This window comes from Centruroides sculpturatus, unplaced genomic scaffold (genome assembly GCF_000671375.1).
Source record: "Centruroides sculpturatus isolate CEXI.00-Female unplaced genomic scaffold, Cexi_2.0 scaffold1710, whole genome shotgun sequence".
Lineage (NCBI taxonomy): Eukaryota > Metazoa > Arthropoda > Arachnida > Scorpiones > Buthidae > Centruroides > Centruroides sculpturatus.
In genome coordinates, this window is record NW_019385889.1 from 5,850 (window position 1) to 29,071 (window position 23,222).

At 28.7% G+C, this 23,222-nt stretch overlaps 1 protein-coding gene across 4 annotated transcripts in view; it reads left to right on the forward strand.

Annotated features, from left to right (window-relative positions):
• The first annotated feature begins 1,792 nt into the window (after positions 1-1,792).
• LOC111612421 overlaps positions 1,793-23,222 on the forward strand; it is a 34,448-nt gene continuing 13,018 nt past the window's right edge. Inside the window, exons 1-6 of one of the 4 annotated variants that reach the window (XR_002754602.1) lie at positions 3,188-3,577; positions 3,686-3,788; positions 10,059-10,258; positions 13,647-13,748; positions 15,550-15,687; positions 21,857-21,952. Coding sequence is in view for 3 of the 4 variants with exons in the window: in XM_023353630.1 (XP_023209398.1) it covers positions 10,106-10,258; positions 13,647-13,748; positions 15,550-15,687; positions 21,857-21,952 (489 nt within the window). In the remaining variant the exon portion in view is untranslated. Of the gene's footprint in view, positions 2,316-3,187; positions 3,578-3,609; positions 3,789-10,058; positions 10,259-13,646; positions 13,749-15,549; positions 15,688-21,856; positions 21,953-23,222 lie in introns of those variants that run through there. The other 3 variants (XM_023353628.1, XM_023353630.1, XM_023353629.1) reach the window with 3 other exon arrangements.

Below are 23,222 nucleotides of genomic sequence, written 5' to 3' on the forward strand. Positions count from 1 at the left end.
TTTTCCCTTAGCATATACATGGCTAAGATTTTCTACTAACTACTACAGTGAACATTTCTTCGATATCAAAAAACTTCTGGCCACTTTAGCGGACAATGCAGTTTGCGTAACTAAAGCCAAGAAAATTTTGAATGCCATTTATGTTCAGAACAAGTTGATGTGTACATCAAGTGTTATTTCACATTTATTGCAGATACTATTACTGCTCTTGAAAGTAGTGGGAAACTTATATATAAACAAATTGATCTCCTCAACAGAGCAAAGCAGAAACTTTGTGATGCACCAGGCACTGCTGCAAAAAAAAAAGTGAAGAAAGAGTTGAAAGCAGTGCTTCAAAAGAGACTCAGATTAAAGTGCTTTGTTTATTGTGGCTGATATTTTGGCAGGAAAGAAGAACAAAACTGAAAGTGAATTCCCAGTTCATCTTCTTCCAAAGTTGAAATGTTGTCTGTTATCTTCTATAACGTTCTATAACAGATAATATGCTCTTTCTCTGCATATAAATTAATTCTCAGTGACAAACGTTGCAACTTTTCTATTGAAAATTTGGAAAAAGTGCTTGTAATATATTATGAAGCTAACTATGGGAAACAAAGTGAATAAAAAATGCAAAGATAATTGTCTACATTTGTGTTTGCATCATTCTGAATACTTGTATTTTTGTATGGAATACATATGTTAAAAAATTCATCGTCCTAATAAGTACGTTAATTGTTCATTATGCAAATTTTGACCGCCTATTTTTTGTTTATAAAGCCCAAACCACGCAATTTAAGAGCTTATTTTAATCGTCTAAAAAGCCACTTTTAAGGGCCTATATGCCCGCTGTCTAATGATAAGTTTTGTACGCATATTTTTCTCATAATCTCAACAAAATATTTAATGTTTTTAATTAAATGTAAATATATAGGCCACAAACTTCATTCCGAATCCAACTTCTAACATACAAACAGAAAAATATAGTCACGCAAGCTGCGAAATTATGTTATATCAACATGTTATTTTCCTCTTTTTCGTTGATCTGTATTAGGTTAATTCGTTGTGTAATGTTTAAACGAGAATTTACTACGGATCGTTAGCTGATTTTCTATTATTATTTTCTTTTTAAATTTTTCTCAGCTAATGATTCACTCAATAGAAAGTATGAATGAAGCGATTGAAACGTTATACCTTATATATACATCTGCAACATAATATTTTTGTTCATGTAGTTGGAATATTATCCTTCCAATAAGTAAAAATAATTCACACACGAGATTTTATGAATTAGGATTAATTACTGTAAATGTTTAGTAAGAAAAAAAAAATTACTGTTTCCTTGCTTCCTGATGATCCTGTTTTAGAAAGTAATTGCTTTTTTCCGAGTGTTCTACGAAATAAATGCTCTAATTCTTGAATTTTCCCTGTTAAAATCACAATCAGGAAGGACTTTTACGGGTCACATAAGCCAATTATTCCACATAGTTGGTGACTTGTATTTTTAAATAAATTATAGAAATGTTTAAAATTTTATTTAAAATAATAACAATAAAAAAAAAATAAAATAGATGAAAGTAGGACACACAAAATTCTACAAATAACATACAAAGATGTAGAACATTCTTGTTAAAATTTCGGTAAACATTACATTATTCTTCTGTTTTGTAAACTTTTACGAAACTTTACTCATACATAATTAATTTTTCCTATAATTTTCTACGGTTAGATTATTTCGTAGTCATCATTTTAAAACAAATTAAATCATGTTTAATTTGGCATGTTTTCAAAGATAATGAAGGCGGAAAAATTATTAGAAAACATTTAATTATAATTTCACTAAGTTTGCTGATACTTTGTTCGCTATCACTTTTATATCTTTGAATAATTTAAGCGAAATATTAGTAATTTTTTTAAAGCAAATTTGACGGAAATTTTATAAGAAAAAATCCGTTGTACTAATTTGGTTCAACCCTTTTGAATGTTTCAAGGTCGAACTTTTTTTGGAGGTTCCAGAGTCTAGCTCATAAAACAATCTAAATATATATATATAAGTGCTGCAACTTATAAATTGTATATCGATTAGGGTTGTTTTAATGATGTTTTGATAATTTTCAAGTTCAGTTTCCACATTCTTGTGCCACAAAGATCTTTAGACTTTATTCAATATCACCCTCCCTCCCCACCTTCCTCGCCCGGTGAGACGTTTCAAAGTTTATTCCATAGTTCACGATTGTTGTTAGATTTTAATTAAACAACACTCGATACTTCTAGATGTTATCTACTTATATAAATTTCTGGAATGTTGAACTAACCTGCGAAATCTTATCACGTACCAGGTTAGTACGATTACATTTTATCGGATTGTTAAAATTGACCTTGGTTGTTGCACTTTTTCTTCTCGGTTTTTCCAAGGACTTCTACTAAAATTTCATTATTTAAGTATTATAAAGTCGTTCTAAAGTGTAATAATTTATAGAAAATCACGGAAAAAAATCACCACCACTCCTAACCGTTCAATCCGTTTTCTCAACTAATAGGTCACGAAACGTTTTTTTCGAAGGGTCGATAAGCGGAAGAGGTTGAGAAATATCGTTCTAAATTAAGTATAATTCGGAATTTTACGTGTAAGTTACGAAAGAATCTCGAAATGTATCGTGTCCGGCACCGTTCTAGATGTCTATCATTACGCCACTTTACTCGCTACGTATCTAAAAAGTCGCTTTCATTGGTTTAACTTGGTGCTTATTTATAAATTAAACACGAGTAATTAATATTGGAGAGAGATTAATCGATGTTTCACGGAATTTCCATTGATGGTTATGGCTTATGTAAGCGTAGATGTTGCAAGACATCACTTAAGCTCTGACTAAAATAAAATACAGTAGTTCGGTGTGCTTAGCGACAACGTTGGCATTGTCTTCTCTCGACACTGTTAAAATAATAATAATAATAATAACTACTTGATAAGCATTCGGATTACTAGGATTATTCGTTCTTTAATTACGTGTATTATTAAATATGAAGTTTTAGCGTTTTTTTTTTTTTTCCTTTCTTAAAGTGCACGCCGAGAGTTCGTTCACTCCTGCTGTGTCGTCACAGTAACCGACCCTCTCGGTTTTGGTAGCGACTAAACCAGAAATTCGAATGAAAAACGTCACGGAAATTTTGTTCGTCTCTTGTATAATTGATACAAATGACCTTGTTTGTATGTCTAATTATTAAATTGCATTACTCGTTAAAATATACGTAAAATTCTAAGTAATGTTTCCTCACTTCGTATATAGATTTATAAGTCGTTTCTCATAGTGCACGAACGAATTTTTAGCATATTTTTGCCCATTTAAATGCTAATTTTAGCCTTTTTTTAAAAAAAGTTGGCCCGCTTCTTTATGCGCATTTAAGCATAGTTTTTAAGCGCAAATTATTTTGTTTATCGGCTACGTCTAAGTAGTAACGTTTAAAGAATTTTTGTTTTTCTATTTTCCTTTTTGCTTTGTCTAGTGTGACGTTTCGTCCTGTTGTAAGTACACTTGCACTCGCAGGTGACGTCATTCGATACCAACGTGTCTGCTGGAACGGATGGCTTCCTTCTATTCTCGTAATTATCTTTTGCATTGAATCATGCATGCCTTTAATTTCGCGTAATGGAACGATTATTTTGTTTCTACGAAACGTTTTCAATATATTAATGTAGTAATTTTTGTAGGTAATTTCTCTATTGCTGGTTTTACCCAGGATTGTTGCACTGTTCTTAGGCAAAACTTTAGGAAGAAGGAATATTGAATAAATATTTAACTGGATTTTTAGTTGTAAGTAGTTTGTTAATTAACTAATATATATAAAATGAGATTAATTTAATCAATACAGGTCTAGATACTCTTTAGATATGTTTAAGAGTAAATAAATTTAAAATATTCTGATTATAAATGTACTCAATTACATTTTTGTTTTTAATATTTAAACTGTGTTACTCTAAATTTCGGTTTCCTTTTTCCTGGTAAATAAATATGCCGTAGGAAATATACTTTCTTTTTCCTTTTTCTTCGGTCTATTGATAAATAAACAAAGCTCGGCAATAAATTTTTAAAATATTTTCCTCGTATATAAATAAAGCTACTCATTCATTATATAAGTGTTAACTGTGTATTGTTTTATACATTAATTTTTAATTTTTTTTTTTTTTTTTTTTTTTTGTGGAAATAACAGTTTGGAATAAATCCAGACATAGACGGGGTCGGCTGGATAATTTGGCCGAGTTTTAGACGTCGAGAAGCCTCCAAAATTTAGTCTTTTATAAAAATATTGATACAAAATAAGTGGTAACAGATGATATTTTTGTTTATTTTATTATATTTTTGTGAGTAGGACAGGGGCGAGACCCTGTATTTGTGGCTAGCATGGGCCCTATCTCACTTCTTTTGCATTCTGGTTTGGAAATAAGGACATAAGCAAATTTACCTTGATTGTAAAACTAAACTTTATTTATATCTGAACAATTTTATATATAGGTGATAGATTGTTATAACTTGTCAACTGTAGATTGTATAAATATAGATTAAATAACAGATATTATTTTAAGTTATCATAAATAATTTCTTGATATCTTAATCTTTGAAATATCAAAATTAGAAAGCATATATGGAAATTTTTTATTGTCTACAAATTAATGTCAAATCTGATAAAAGTTTATAGAAAGTTAACATTATTTTATATAAAAAAAAAAATATTTACTACTATAAGTTAAAGTTCTAAATTAATTAAAGTTTTAGAAACTGTTTTCGTGCATATCAAATAACGTTTTCATAAAAGTAAAATAATAATAATAATAATAATTAAATTTTATTCTGAAGATAAATAGAATTTGATCATTTTATTCATAGTATAGAATTATTTTGTTATTTACTAAAGAATTTTAATAAATAAAACAATATTCTTACAATTTATAAAGAAATTATTATAACTGTTAGCTGGATAGTCATATAGTAAGCTAACTGAATTAAAACTTTAGTAATCCAGGTTCATAATTTGCTGTAGACAGGATACATAAGTAGTTTGTATGAGTAGTGACTGGCAGGAGGATGAGGAAAGGGATCTCCTCGTGCACACAAATAATTGCAGGTTGGAACTACCATTACTGGACCTAATAGTAGCCAGCCACATAGCATTAATGTGCTTATGTCTTGTATCAATTAATTAATCATTATAAATAGTGGCGTGTTATCCTATGGGCAAAAAGAGCAATTGTCTCGGGTCCCCACCAATAGGAGGCCCCAGAACAATCTTTTATACAGAAAATTTCCCCAAAGAAAAACATCTGAAGTCAATACTGTATGTGGAGCCCCCTAATTCAAATTTGCCTGGGTTCCATACTGCTATAATGTGCCACTGATTATAATAACTAATAAAATCTGCTTATTGTAATTACTTTGAGACTTACCTAAACTGACGACGATAACATTAAGCTGGGTAAAATAAATAAGACTACAACTGTCAGAAATTTTGGTTTTATTGAATCTGGCATTAAAAAGACATGTTAAAATTATTTTAATATGTTATCATTATGATTTATGAAAAAGTATTTATGATAATAATTCAATTTTTGTGTTCCCTTGACACTTGGGGTCCCAGGGCTTAAACCCTATTAGTCCCTATGTAGATCCGCCCTTGGGTGCAGGGATCGCTTCTTTCCTTCCGGCTCCACTTCAATTCTATCGCGATACGCCAAATCGCGCGATGTCCTAGTTTGATATAAGTAAAACGAAAATATAAATTATTTAAGTTTGTGTTTTAATTTTTAATAACCGAAACTGCATTTCTAATATATTTACATCATTTNCTTTTATTAATATATTTTAATTGATATTTTTGGACAAACCGATTCCGATTATAACAAATGATTGATAAAAATATTCAAACAAGATTCTGTTGTATTAACATTTTTAGCTAATTTGCTACCTTCGGGCATAATAAAATAAAGATTACTGGTTGAATTTTTTTTTTTTTTGCACTACATCTGAAGATTGTGATTTATTGAATATTTGTATTTTGACTACATTTAATAGTCCAAAAATAAAGTATTTCTGTTTGAAGTTTAGTAGTTTTAGATCAGAGGTTCTTAATCAGTTTTCTGTAAACCTGCCTCAAGTGTTGCACAAAAAAGATTTTAAAGTTTGAAAATTTATTCTAATCTACAACATATTACCGCATTCATAGACAATTCCATGTTTCTATTTTATTCAATACATTAAAGTGTATTAGTACATTGCTTCATTGTTTCTTGAGAATAGCATATGTGGAATTGCTTATCAAGTTTTGAATATATTGATGTATTGATACTAATGTTTCGTGTAATAAAACATATACGAATGGTTTTCCACTGCCTTGGGAAGGTCGAGAACCACTGTGTTAGATGATAGAAGCCATCTAGTGTTTTTTCTTTCAAGTGTGATTGAAAATTTGCATTTATATATATATATATAAATTAAAAAAATTTGTGTTAAAATAGAAATAGGAAAATATACACTATTCAGTTTTATTTTTGAGTTGCAAAAAATTGATTTTTCAATGACTTTATATATTTTATTTGATAATAAAACAATAATGACAAATATTAAAATGGCAGAAGTAAAACAAAAATAATTTTGTAGATTGAAAGTTTACAATTTTCAATTTTTTGTAACAGAATTATTTCAAAAACTTTTAAGAAACATGATCATTTCAAGCAATTGTTAGTAAGTTAAGATGTTACATAAGGGAAATAAAGAAATATTTTTACGACAGTTTAACTTTTACGATTATTTTGCAAATATCGGTAATTAAAATATTTAAAATATTGCATTACAAAGTTAGTTCTATTACTGGTGAAATGTCTTATAATCTGCTGTATATGGTGTTTGATATGTGACGACCTACTAGCTTAGGAAATCTAGATGCGAAAATCTAAATCTTACAATTGAATAATAATTTTGAATTGTGCAAACAATCCTGATATATAAAAAGTATCAAAACTGCTGACAAACTGTAATATGCGACATGAGTAATTATTAAATCTTTTTAATTTTTTTAAATGTTTTATTTTATGTAAACTATTTTTTAAGAGCTTTGGTTTTGAATGAGATATTTCAAGATCTTATTCCCTTTTTCTTGGTTTGGTCAATAATTAAAGCAATAAAGGTAATTTAAGCTGGTAGCATTAATGCTACTAGCTTAAATTAATGTTATTTTTTTATCAGATTAGTAAGTAGAAAAAGATGATCTGCTTGACTCAATACTGGGGATGTTGCAGAATGCTTAGTCTCAAGTTGTGTGTCTAGCAGCATGAACATGTTGAGATTTGATTTACATGATTTGAGATTGTTCAGTTAACACCATTCACTAAAATTTGTTCAATATGTTTGTGTTGTTATATCAAAATTAAGCATTCAAAATATTTCAACATGAGCTGAACATATACCACTTTTAGTAGTGACAGTTTAAAATATAAAATGTATTATCGCTATCATAATATTTATCCGTAAGCTATTTGTTTTCGTGCATTTTGACTTGTGACAACTGTGACCAAATTAACCTGAACATACCCACACAAAACAGAGGACCTTGCCTCATTAAAGTCTCATCTTGTTACTTGTCGCTAATTGTTTCTTTAGTATTCCTTACTACTCATTGTTCCATATTTTTATAAAAAGGAATTGTGCAGCAGTTTTCAATTCCATGTGGTAATTGATTTACATTTTAAAAATTTTAATAGTAAGTAAGGTTAAATTGTTAGAAAAATTGTGTTAGTTAATGTAATTAATAAACCAACTTTAATAATTATGAGTTTTACAAATAAGTAGCTTGTTTAATAAACATTTATTAAAATTTGTATCATATACACATGTTCTGTACAGTACAGTGTATACCAGGTGATAGTAATTAAACTACTACTATTCAGTGTTATCTAGAGAGAGATTTAACAGTCCAAATGCAGCCAAATCTGGTATGGTGACATTTCAGGGTATGTGGAAGACAAAAGTCCATTAATTAAAAAATTGGTACCCAAAATTCCCCACTATGGCACTTTTGGTACTACAAACAACAAACATTTAATTTTATTTATACAAGACACTTGTGCTACACAGAGACCTTAGCAATGCAGGTGATTCTGCTCAGTGTTGTTCTCCATTCTGAAGGTCTAAAACCTGAAGATGTGTTCATTGGCTGATCTATCTGATCCTCTGGGATGACACATTTTAAGTGTTTTCACAACCAAAAATCACACAGGTTAAGATCTGGAGAATGAGATGGCCAGGAGGTAGATGTGACTAATCACTCTGTTACTGGTGAAATGGCATAGAATATGCTGTATATGGTGTTTGATATGCAAAGACCTATTATCTCGCATGAAAGTTATTGGTTCAAGGTATTGTCATTATTGCACTTTGTGTATAACAAAACATTTTGATTTTGAACTATTGAGCATCTCTTGGTATCTCTGAGCTGTCACATTGGGTTTGCGACATACTCTGTGAGTCTATTTTCTTCAAAAAATGATCAAGGAAGAATGGTAAATGAAGCTGTGAATTCACGCTGGAGTAACTTTAGATAAGTGTAGAATTTGTTGGAAAACGTGATTTTCTTAGCCCAAATGTGACAATTATGGATGTTTACTGTTTCACTCTGATAAAAATTACCTTATCATTTTACAGGATCTTTCATGGCCCTTCTGTTCTGGCCATGAAGATTAATGCAAAGGTCAGTCAGGTTTCCCTGTTGGTAGCAAGCAACTACTGGTTGTTGCTGACCTTATATGTATAACAATATACCAACTTTTTCAATACCTTCCTCACCGTGTCGAAAAATACACCTAACTGCCATAACATTACATTTGCAGTACTGGAGCCTGCAACATTTTTCATTGTCTTTTCAACAACAGTTGTAGTAACATCTTCAATGACATGTGAAGCGATATGTTTGTGCTCTCGACTGGGTTGAATTTCCTGACATTTATTTTCGTTGAATTGAGTGATCATTTTCCTGAGAGCTTGTGGAGTCATGGTTCTTGATGTAACTTCTAACAATGGCAAAATTCCTAAAGTGCAGCCACAGCAATGTTGTTTTACAAAACAACATTGCTGTGGCTGCACTTTAGGAATTTTGCCATTGTTAGAAGTTACATCAAGAACCATGACTCCACAAGCTCTCAGGAAAATGATCACTCAATTCAACGAAAATAAATGTCAGGAAATTCAACCCAGTCGAGAGCAGCTTCACAAGAAGTGCATGTTCCAGCAAGATGATGGCCATCCTAGCCAATAAGAATTGACATTCAACAGTTGCGGTTGCTTTTATGCCCAGAACTTGCTTATGTAAAAGAAGCTGCTTTTTTTTTATGTTTGCACACTACAGAGCAATTCAAATGAATCTTTCACAAGCTCTGAAATGTCACCATATCAGATCTAGTTGCAATTGGACTGCTAAATCTCTCTAGACAGCATTGAATAGGGTTATTTTAATTATAATCATTTCTTCTCACTGCTTATCTCATTTTTATATGAAGTTGCTTTGCCTGTTTCCTATACAAGAGACTGGGAATTAAGTATTTTATAGACAGATGCCCTTCCTGCCATAAATTTTCTCTCTATTATTGGGATTTGGGACCTACTAGAGCTTTCTGGATAAGGTTAAATGGCACCAGGTCCTTATCATTGTCTTGTAAGAATACTAACCAAGCCCCACACTGCTTAACTTTGGTGATTAGAAACTAGTACATTCAATGAGGGATGGTTGTTTATACATGTACACATTTGTACATGTATAAATTTATCTATACAAACTACAGTATTTGTGCATATAAATTTTAAAAGTGTTAATTGAAATGTAATTAGTGTAATCAAGATATTATATATATTTAGTATTTTATTACCTTTTTTACATCTTAAAGCTATTACATAAATATTTGTTGAAATTGGTTTATTATACAATTTATACATGTAATTGAAACTAATCAATATTTAATTAAAATGTTAATTATGTTTTTCGTTCTTTTTAAAAAGAATATTTTTAATTAACTGCTAAAAATGCTTTTGTATATTTTACAGGTTTTCTGTGATATTTATTACATCATTGTTTTAAGTGGCAATCTACAATGAAAGATTGTGATGACATTTCTGTATCATCAGGGATTCATCATCTGCAAATGGTTTCATCACTGGGTTCCATAATGGCAAATTTTAATGTTTCTTGCTTAGATAATTGTTCTGGGCACGGTGATTGTTATAATGGGACTTGTTTTTGCGAGGTAATTTCTTAAATTTTTAATTTATTAATATGTATAAAGTAATAACAATAAATTTTCCAGGTACGAGCTGTTTTAATTTAGTCCGAAAGAAATTTTTGATTATTTTATATCAGAAATATGTTATGATTGATAATTTAAAGCTAAAATTAAATCTGTTAATAACAATTTATCAAAAAATACTTTTTATTTTCCTCAAAGTATTTTTTTTATAGATGTAAAGATATTGATTTTTATTGACATAAACATGGTATGATGATGGTATAAACATGCTTATTTAATTATCAAATTTCTTTATCAAAATTATCAAGGATCACAAAGTATATGACCTTACTAAGTTTTAGCCTTATTGTATATTGATGACATTATAAGTTGATGCTTATTATTATTATAATAAGTTTAATCAGCATCATCCTATTCATTTGTTCAGATTAAAGGTACAAATATAAATATCTGTTAACTCAATTTTTGATTAAGGCCAAACGATTGCTCGGTTTTATCCTGCAGTACACAATCATACTAACTACTCAAGCTCAATTATTTCCCACAATCCTGATTTTATTTTTTCCTTTCTCGTGAGATGACTAAAGGAGGTTAGTTTTTGTGCATTTATATTGACCCTAAATTCTTCTTCCTAAAGCAAACTGTCACATTACTGTTACACTCCCACTTATGGAGACTTTTTTTAATCAACCAACATGGTGGATGTATTAGGTAATTGCTTTTCTTTACTCCACATTCAGAATTACTGGAATTTATCCTGTATTGTAGTATTTCATTCAAAGATAGTTAAAATAATCAATCCAAAAATCTGACCTTGTTTACAATATATACAAAATAAACAGGGACATAGACTTCTGAAGATTGGAAAAATATACTTTAAATTTAAGACACATCAATTTTAACTTCAGAAATATGAAAAATATATGTTAAATCAGTGTAGTAAATTATATGAAGTATAAGATGATTTGTAAAGTTCTGGTGCAGTCTTAATAACTTTGGATATATACATGATGGAAATACATTGTAAACAGTACATAAAAGCTTAATTCTCGGTTATATTGCATCTCATAAATGTTACAAACTCGTTCCATAAGCCATAATAGACTGTTACCTTTTTCTTTCACTATCACATTTTTTGACAAAATTAAAGAAAACCATAAGATAAATTAAAATTGAGTGACGACACTGTTACGTCAAAACTTTAACAATTAAGCAATATATAGTTTACAGTTTATTTCTATCGTGTTTACATTCAAAGTCATTAAATTTAAAAATTGCACAAGGATTTCATAATCATCTTGTATAACTGTAGATAGTTCATTTTGATTTTAACCATCTTTAAACATGAGTGAAACTGGTCTTGACAGTAAGCTATGAAATACTTAAATATATTTAGTAATAGATTAAAACATTAAAAACACTTTTGCACTTGCCATTGGCTGAGTGGATAGAATCTCTGAGTGAGCCCTAGTAGTTTGTCCCGGGTTTGTGCCCGACCAATGGGCTAACCGCATGGAGTTTTTTCACGTGTCAACACATATAAATAGGACCAGTTTTTCATAGAATGTTCTCCAGAGAGGTGCTTTCCCTTGGCAGATTGCCCTCATTTTGTCATTACCTTATCCAAAATAACAATAGCTTGTTTTTTTACATTGTTGTCATTTTTCTGATAAATACTATTGAGAAATGTTTCAGATCAATGAATTTTTAAAAATATAATAATAATACTGCTTTCACAATATTTAATATTTTTTTCCTCAAATGCATTTAAAGTTATTTTTATGACAATAATTTTGTCTACGTAATCCTTCCAAGCAGTATTTTTACTCTAAATTTATTATTATTAAACATTTGCTATTAAATGACCTTTATTTTATATGTATTGAATATCCTTATGACAGAAAATTGTTTTTCTTTTATATTTAGAAACTTCATTAATAACTGACAGCTATAGTTTAAAAAACAATATTCTGTATGCTACAGATGCATTCACATTGATGATAATCTGAATGTTAAAATGATAAAAAAGTAATCAAATGATGACTAATAATATATTTTTTAATTATTACGTAAGTTTAATTAGAATGAATGTTCTTGTTGGATGTTACAGAAATTTTCCGAAATTTTGCATGGAGATCTTTGTGTAAATTTTGATACTATTAAATTTAATTAAAGGTAATTGATACTATTAAATTTTGGTGGTGAAAGGTCGGGAGATAGAGGGGCGTCTGTGTTATATCTCAAGTGGGGTCAGACTTAACAAAGATTTTACTCATTACTAGCATTTGCAACTTTTTATAAAACTCTCCTCTACCCTCAAAATTAAGTTTTTTGCTATTTTTACAATAATTAATAATATAAAAAGTTTGTTAATGAAATTCATAACACAGTGCACTGTGCAGTTTTAAGTCTAGCCAGGAATGTTTCTCAACTTGTTGCTGGATTTTAAAAAAATTTAATGTGTAATGTAATGTATTTAGAAAAAAAAAGGAAAAAAAATTGATTTATTACAATACACATTCATAAATCTTAACATAAAAAAAGTCTCAAATATAGTTTTAATTCTGTTTATTCAGTAGGATTTAATCGTTATACATTTTGAATTTATGCCTTACATGGGGTATTTTGGCAGTTTTATGCCATTAATGAATGTCTAAAATTATCATCTAAATTACTTTTTTAACATGTTTTAGTTAAAATTAATTTCCAAATGTTTAGAATTAGCATAAAAAATATTAATTTATTTAAACTTTTTTTCATTGATTTAATTTTAGAATCCATTGTTTTAGTTTGACTCTTGGCTTCAATTTACCAAGCTTTTTTTTTTTCTATAAGGTATTTGCTTAAGTGCCATGTGAGACTTTTTTTTTCATCGTAATACAGAAAACTTCATTAACATTATTATTTAATAGTAAATTGAAATTCTAAATATTGTAATAATTAGAGAATCTGTTAATTTACTAAATATATTTCATATTTATCAATTTAATTGATCTTTAAGGCTCTGTTATCGAATGAATTAACTAAATTTGTAAACATTCATTAAAATTATGTCCCTTAAAATTAAAAATAAATTATTAAAAAATCTACGAGTAATGGGATAATTCTAAACAAATATTTTACTATTTAAGGATATTTTTAAGATATAAAATGTGTTTAGACTATCTTTATTTATAGTTTTAGTATATTTAAAATAATTTTTCCATTTGGAAAAGTCTAATTGCAAGTTAGAACATGAGATAGCTTTATTCTAACTGGTGTCTGGAGATCTATTTTTTAAAATCTTGTTATATTTTTTAATAAATGTTTCTTGTTAATAATTATTACATATTAGATTAATTATGTAATAAAATATTGTTTATAGAAGTAATGTTTTCTTCTATTGCAGGTAAAATATAGCGGCGGTACTTGCACCGATCCAAATTTTAGTTATTATATTGCATTTTCTTCCATTTTTTATATTATATGTGGAGTGTCTTTTATTCAATTGGTAAGTTTTTGAATTGATGATAAAAGTATTACATACAGTAAGTTCAGATTTTACATTGCAATACTGTTGACACAGCTAATATCTGTTAATTGCCGCTTTGAACATATGTAACAGACATTGAAAACTCCGTGAATAAACTTTTTAATTTCTCAACATTTTTTTTTTTGTAAGCAGAAGCTATTTAATTTTAATTATTCTTTGAAGTGAACATACGTTAAAAGTAATTGTTTTTTTTAATGCGTTTTGTATATGCTGTTAACTGCTAAATTTTTCTACATATTGACTAAATATTATATCATCTCTGTAGAATAATTATGACAGGAATATTTGTGGTTGTATTTAAAATCAACATATATATGATAAAACATATAAGATGAATTTATTATAAAACATTTTTATATATCGGGTGGCCAACCTGCGGCTCTCGAGCCACATGCGGCTCTTTGAAGGATTATTTGTGGCTCTCAATAAATGTACCCGAGTTCCCTTTTCATTTTTGTGTTATTATATTTTTAAAAATTTTTATCGTTCCGTATGTGTTTCAAAATGTCTTTTAAATTACTAACAACAAATATGAAAGACTAAGTGCAACGTTGTAACAAATTTCATTTCCGTCCAAGTTAAGAATGATATGACTCATCGAAAACTGCGCGAACGAACATAAATAGTGGCGTAATCGTCCGTTATTGACCGACTCCAGACCGACTTTGAATTTGTAAACTGTCATTGCAACGGACAGTTGATATTGTGCTCTGGAGGAAACAATTTGCATCACTCTTGCTACGGATATAATTTGTAATCTGGAATTTTTGCATACCTTTTTAATACATATTTAATTGCGGCTTGCGAAAAATTTCAATTTTGAAAAATGGCTTGGACTATCAAGGAGCTTGCTACCCTGGTTATATATTATATGAGCATAAATGATAGCTGGAGATTTTATATGCTAAATTAGATACTTTAATATGTTGATAAATACAGTAAAATCTTGATATAATGCCCTCTTAATTAGTGCCATCTTCGTAAAAAAAAAAAAGCAATGACTACTTGCAAATGAATTGTTCCCGTAAATATTAAATGGCAAGTTCTTCAGTCTCTGAATTACTAAATGTACTGTACAATATAATTTTGCATTGTAAATGACATTGTTATCACCAAATTACAATTTAGACTTTAAAACTAACAATTAAACAACTAAAACTTATGTCCGAAATAAAGACGATACATTTTTGACAATTTATGCAGTTTCAATAATTCATTTGAAAATAATGAATTTTCCTAAATATAGATTGAAACTTGTGTTTTAAGAAGAGAAGGAAAAAAATGCGTACTATTTATTGAATTTGCAAATTACTCAGTCTAGTTGGTCCTGTTATTTATACTTGCCGAACTAGATTTCATTATAATTATAAACAAGACATGAATCACTATCACAATATGATGAGACTTTATATTGAATGTTTGGATCTAGCAAACCAATTCATCTTTTCTGAGATGTGTCAAAAGATGATCTTTTTTACTAATGTGACACAGTGACACTATACTGTTTTAATTTATTATCATTTAATTTGTTAAAATTGCTTGTTTTTTTTTATCCTTATTCTTTAAAAATATCATATAGTTTGTCCCCTAAGCCAATTATCATAAATGTATTGAGATTAGACATATAAAACATTTGTTTTTATAGTAATAGTATATTTTTACAATTAAAGTAAGATTATATATATGTTTAGAAGTGTTAATTTTAGTACTTGAAGATTGTAATATTACAGTAAATTTTGTATTTAATTTTTTTTTTCAGATTCTTTCCATAAAAGCAGAATTTGGTCGCTTGAAATCTCCATCTTTATTAAAAGCATGTAGAGTTACTAAAGAAAAATTGTTATATGTATTAATATGCCTAGCGACAGGAATGAGAGGGTTTTATTTTTCGTCGCCTGTAAGTAACACAAAATTAACTTAAATGTTTCACTTCTGTTTAACATATTGGTATAAAGAAATTATATGTTAATTTTATTTACTTGCTTAAAATATTGAATAAATATCATGAGTAAGATCTCAAATTGGAAACATTACATATTAAAGTAAGCATCATAAATAAATAAGATTATGTTACAGATGAAGGGAGTGAAAGAGTGAATTAGAAATTAGTGAACTTAATGCCTTATTCCCACAGATTCCATTAGTAATGGATCCAGAACACACAGCATAAGAAAATACTTTCTTCCGCAGAAGCATCTTTAACGAAATTTTTCTGTCTCTGCTCTTGAGCATAGGGAGAAATCTGTAAGAATCAGTATGGCTGAGAATTGCAAGTGAAATCTGATATTTAAAGGCATTTTGATTTCAATAATCTTTCCACTGAAAAATAGATTTATAAAATTAAATTCTTCCCTGGAATAGTTTTTCAAATAATTGAAATCATTTCAGTTTTAATTGAATGGCAATTTTTTGTCATATTTAATTGAACAGTTCAAAGTTTTGACTATTAGAAAACTGATTATTGTGCCTTATATTAAATAAACCAGATGTAAAGAAATATGTAAGAAACAAGAATGTGGGAATAAATAATACACTAGATGTGAAGAATTAGAGATGTAGCCAGGCAAATATTTAATCAGCTATGTGTTTGTTTATTATAATTTTACTATTTATTTCATGCTCTTGTGCTCTCTTAAATATACTAAATATACATCATTTGTCTTCACTGTAATACTAATTAATGATCAAACTTTCTAAAGTTTTGACAATGAAATCAATAGTAAGACACCTCAAATATAACAGTGAAGTCATAAGAAAATACTGAAATGTTTTGTATTTCATAGATTATTCAGATACATCTATTAATCTCAAAAAATTTTTTTTTATTGAAGATCTTTCACAAAGAGAACATTGATGCAATATGGTTAAGTAACAAAGATGCTTGCTGGTGTAATAATAATGTCTTTAGTACTAAGACAAATATTTATTTCACTGAACTCAGAATAGCATCCACAAATTATTTGAAAATCACAAATAATACAGTAACTTGGACAACCTTTCAACCCGAAGGTTGTCCAAGTTAGTGGGATGTTTTCTCTGGTGATGGAGAAAATGAGAAGGCGGATATACAGTATAGTAATTTATTAGGATATACAAAAGTTTACTGAGCTTTAGTAGGTTTTACTACTAAATTCATTATTACAAGAAAATGAGCTTAAAAACTTCATGACAATAATATACAATCTTTAGTAATGTATCTACTACAGTGTATGCACGGTATTTCAAAGACTTTGGATATCAAAAACAGTTGTTAATTATAATTTTTCTATTGTCAAGAAATTTTAAGTTACTGTTTAATTTTTTGAAAAAAAATTTTTTAAGTTATGCAAAGTGTGCATTTGTGGAGGTTTACTGTAATGTTAGACTAATTAGAGTATGTTTTGACTAAGCCATTTAATGAAATCATAAATATGTTAAACAAATAATGTATGTATGTCATATATAGAGTGAATGAATTAGAAGTTAGCAAAACTTAAGATCAGATTATTAATTTAAGATAATAACTAAATGTCTTTTTGAGATAGTCTTCAATCTTCAATACAGTCGACCCCCCTATAACACTGTTGATTATTCCATTTTATATGAATTCCATGTTGTACGAGTCACTTAGATTTTACAAATACGTGTGCCGGGCTGTGAACGGTTCACGTATTTGTAAAATCTAAGTGACTCGTACAACATGGAATTCATATAAAATGGAATAATCAACAGTGTTATAGGGGGTCTACTGTAACTTTCGCGGAATACATTTGTACAAACCTGGCAAATTGTTGTAGCATTTTCAGTGTCACAGGTAACTTCACAATGAACTTTCTTTCGTTCGAACACACCGCTACGGAATATTTTAGTAATCCGCTCTTCTTTATCAAGGAGGTTCGCGACACCACCATCGATTCTCCATTGTCGTTGAATATAGTCACTTCGTCTGAATTGAATACTTCCTGGCCTTGTATACTCGGCATTTTCCTTTCTAAGAAATTACACTAATGTAAATTTTGAAGAAATAAACAGGAAGACAGTGGAAATTTGATTCCTTCTCACTACATTCGCCGGTTTGCAGACGTTTAAGTCGAAGACGTTTGGGTTTACATGCAAATGAGTCGATTTCCTCGTGATTATTGGCGAGTTGTTAAGAAAAATATTATTATACTTGAAATATTGTTTTCGTTTATAAAGAACAAACTGAATTAATAAGGTTAAGTCTACGTTCTCCCGTAATGAAGTTATTTTACGACACTTCATACAAAAGGGAGGAAAGTCATTCGTGCTCTAAATTATGCAAATTTGTTGTATTTTGATCTGACAAAGGACGTTGCAATGTGTTCCTCGAAGATTTTTATAATACTGTTTGTGTGAATAAGCGAATTTTTATAAAGCAAAGAGAGAAAACGTTTTGATGAAAATCGAAGTTAAAAAAAATCCAGTGATTCCTCGATCTCTTGATTTAGAGGCAGCGTGTCTTCCTCGTGTGGAACGTTGTAGTATTCTCGATTGGGTACACATTATTATAATTTATCTTTCTTCGGCTCGTTTTCTGGTTCTTTTCGCTCGAGTATATTTAAATTTTCGGACATTAGGACCAATCTGTCGTTGGCCACATTAGCACGGTTTGGACGGAACACGTAATTGGCGCATTCGAGTCTGGTGTAGACCGAGATCAGACTCTTTGCAAGGTCTTAAAAACATTATTCAATCATTCGAAGTTTAAAATGTGGGTCTATCTGGTACGGTATTTCATTTTAAGAAAAAAATTTTACATTTTTAATCATTATGAAATGGCAAAAATCGTAATTTTGAGAATAAAAATGGGTTNTTCAGAGGTGTGTGAATTAAACTCATTAATTCAGAACTAAATTACTTTATTCACATAAAATAAGTATTATAGATGACATCTTTGTTTCATATGTAGATTGAGGTTTCACCATGTGTATTTGTTGGCAAGATCAACATGGTCAGCCTATGGAAACACCCACATATGGTGAACACCCCAGCCTATGAAACCCTTGACTAAACTGTGATGCACTGATAAGAGATTAATGCCCTGTGGATCTAGGAAAGTGACAATGTCATACTGAGTATATGAATCCAATTAATTTATCACTGCCAAATTATCTATGTATACAGAATACTCTAAGGCAAAATTATTTCCAATTCCTTAAGGTACTTGCTTAAGAATTACATTTACATTTTACACATCATTTTGAAGCTTGTTTAATTTAGATTAGTGCAATTGCATTTATTTTACTATTTATTTTCATTTAAAATAATTAGAAGCTAAAATATGCCCAATTTTATTATTGACATTTATGATGGCACTCCTTCCTGCCATTCCAACTTACTCTAATCCAGTATAAAAGCACTTCCAAAAATAAATTCTTGAATCAACATTTTTTTATTTATTCTGATTACTTTTAAATTTTATATTATTAACAGAAAGATTATTGTAAATTAAATTTTAGTCAGAAGAACTTTTCTTTTCATTTCTTTTGAATAAAATGGCACTTAAGAACTTTTACAGATAAGTGAAAAAGAAACAAAAGTTACATTCAATTAAATGTCATTGACTTAATTTCCATGCAGAAATGAATACCTAACTATGAAGGTATTTACAGAAAAAATGTTGTACACCAAAAATTGTCTCCCCTATATTAATAAATTATGCATAAAGAAAATTAATGCTTCTTTATTTTCTATATTTATTTGTAGTTTAATAATTTTTCTGGCCACAACTATAGTAAGTAGGAAACATAACTACAGATATTTTTCTTACGGACAAATATAATGCTGCTATTTTACATAAGAAATTAATGTGATCCACACAGATCTGTTAAAGTATATATTGATTTCTTGCCTTATTCCTTCCTTTTCGTAATGCTAGAGAACTCTGTAATGACTTTATATGAATTTTTATAATTTACTCCTTTCCTGAACAGACACACTCAGGATCAATGACCAATTCTAGATCTGATGACTAACTTGTCTACTCTGTCTGACCTATAATTAACTGACTGATTTAAACTCTTTGGACTGTGACTACATAACAATAAACTGGTAAAGACTCTCCTGTTTATAGTGGATCCCTCAGCCAATACGAGAAGGTCTCTATTTTTCCTAACTCCAATGATATTTTTGTTTCCTTCCTCTTTTAAAAAGAAGTGTTAAAAAAACAATTATCACCCAGGAACTTCTTTCTTTTGGGGGTGAACATTCTCAATTAGCCAGATGACAAGCAAAAGTTGCTTAAACTTTAGCATAAATTATTAATATTTTTGTATTAATTGATCTTTTGTTTCTATATATCTTTGGAATCTTGCACAGACTTCAAAATAGTATTACCTGTTTTTAAACAATTCACTCAAAATTAACTATAATGATAAACTTTTATATACTTACTTCTGCCCAAAAACAAACAATAAGAGATGATCCTGTTAAGACCAATGGATAATATGCTCTCATCATTCCTGACGCCCAGTGAAGATGAGAATTTTCCTGTTGAAAATTGTTCAATAAACAAATTAATTTTCTTTTTAATCAAAAATAGAATCAATAAAAATTATATTATTTTATAAATATAGTTAAAAACTTTGAAACTTTTTACTTTTATATTGAATTATAAAGTTTGTTGAAGCTATAAGATATAAATTTATGCTAAAATTGAATTGTTTTTTTCAAAATTTCTAACTATATTGATCAATTTTGTACTGGCTTAAAAAAAAATTTGAATTTTCAAGTGAGATCAGTATTAAATAATAGGTTTTAATAAATGTCATGATAAAATTAATACATCTGGAACAATGCCATCAGCTTACATTTGTTCAATTATCAAATATCAAACATAGCTTGGAATTTAACACAATACTGAAATAGAACTTCTAATTACCTAAATAATCTTGTCATTTCTTTAATTTCTTGATAGAAACTATTATATTAATTATTCTGTATACAGTCGATTCCCCTATAACACTGTTGATTATTCCATTTTATATGAATTCCATGTTGTACGAGTCACTTAGATTTTACAAATACGTGTGCCGGGCTGTGAACGGTTCACGTATTTGTAAAATCTAAGTGACTCGTACAACATGGAATTCATATAAAATGGAATAATCAACAGTGTTATAGGGGAATCGACTGTATACAGAATAATTAATATAATAGTTTCTATCAAGAAATTAAAGAAATGACAAGATTATTTAGGTAATTAGAAGTTCTATTTCAGTATTGTGTTAAATTCCAAGCTATGTTTGATATTTGATAATTGAACAAATGTAAGCTGATGGCATTGTTCCAGATGTATTAATTTTATCATGACATTTATTAAAACCTATTATTTAATACTGATCTCACTTGAAAATTCAAATTTTTTTTTAAGCCAGTACAAAATTGATCAATATAGTTAGAAATTTTGAAAAAAACAATTCAATTTTAGCATAAATTTATATCTTATAGCTTCAACAAACTTTATAATTCAATATAAAAGGAGCTTGCTACCCTGGTTATATATTATATGAGCATAAATGATAGCTGGAGATTTTATATGCTAAATTAGATACTTTAATATGTTGATAAATACAGTAAAATCTTGATATAATGCCCTCTTAATTAGTGCCATCTTCGTAAAAAAAAAAAGCAATGACTACTTGCAAATGAATTGTTTCCGTAAATATTAAATGGCAAGTTCTTCAGTCTCTGAATTACTAAATGTACTGTACAATATAATTTTGCATTGTAAATGACATTGTTATCACCAAATTACAATTTAGACTTTAAAACTAACAATTAAACAACTAAAACTTATGTCCGAAATAAAGACGATACATTTTTGACAATTTATGCAGTTTCAATAATTCATTTGAAAATAATGAATTTTCCTAAATATAGATTGAAACTTGTGTTTTAAGAAGAGAAGGAAAAAAATGCGTACTATTTATTGAATTTGCAAATTACTCAGTCTAGTTGGTCCTGTTATTTATACTTGCCGAACTAGATTCCATTATAATTATAAACAAGANTTCTATTTTTGATTAAAAAGAAAATTAATTTGTTTATTGAACAATTTTCAACAGGAAAATTCTCATCTTCACTGGGCGTCAGGAATGATGAGAGCATATTATCCATTGGTCTTAACAGGATCATCTCTTATTGTTTGTTTTTGGGCAGAAGTAAGTATATAAAAGTTTATCATTATAGTTAATTTTGAGTGAATTGTTTAAAAACAGGTAATACTATTTTGAAGTCTGTGCAAGATTCCAAAGATATATAGAAACAAAAGATCAATTAATACAAAAATATTAATAATTTATGCTAAAGTTTAAGCAACTTTTGCTTGTCATCTGGCTAATTGAGAATGTTCACCCCCAAAAGAAAGAAGTTCCTGGGTGATAATTGTTTTTTTAACACTTCTTTTTAAAAGAGGAAGGAAACAAAAATATCATTGGAGTTAGGAAAAATAGAGACCTTCTCGTATTGGCTGAGGGATCCACTATAAACAGGAGAGTCTTTACCAGTTTATTGTTATGTAGTCACAGTCCAAAGAGTTTAAATCAGTCAGTTAATTATAGGTCAGACAGAGTAGACAAGTTAGTCATCAGATCTAGAATTGGTCATTGATCCTGAGTGTGTCTGTTCAGGAAAGGAGTAAATTATAAAAATTCATATAAAGTCATTACAGAGTTCTCTAGCATTACGAAAAGGAAGGAATAAGGCAAGAAATCAATATATACTTTAACAGATCTGTGTGGATCACATTAATTTCTTATGTAAAATAGCAGCATTATATTTGTCCGTAAGAAAAATATCTGTAGTTATGTTTCCTACTTACTATAGTTGTGGCCAGAAAAATTATTAAACTACAAATAAATATAGAAAATAAAGAAGCATTAATTTTCTTTATGCATAATTTATTAATATAGGGGAGACAATTTTTGGTGTACAACATTTTTTCTGTAAATACCTTCATAGTTAGGTATTCATTTCTGCATGGAAATTAAGTCAATGACATTTAATTGAATGTAACTTTTGTTTCTTTTTCACTTATCTGTAAAAGTTCTTAAGTGCCATTTTATTCAAAAGAAATGAAAAGAAATGAAAAGAAAAGTTCTTCTGACTAAAATTTAATTTACAATAATCTTTCTGTTAATAATATAAAATTTAAAAGTAATCAGAATAAATAAAAAAATGTTGATTCAAGAATTTATTTTTGGAAGTGCTTTTATACTGGATTAGAGTAAGTTGGAATGGCAGGAAGGAGTGCCATCATAAATGTCAATAATAAAATTGGGCATATTTTAGCTTCTAATTATTTTAAATGAAAATAAACAGTAAAATAAATGCAATTGCACTAATCTAAATTAAACAAGCTTCAAAATGATGTGTAAAATGTAAATGTAATTCTTAAGCAAGTACCTTAAGGAATTGGAAATAATTTTGCCT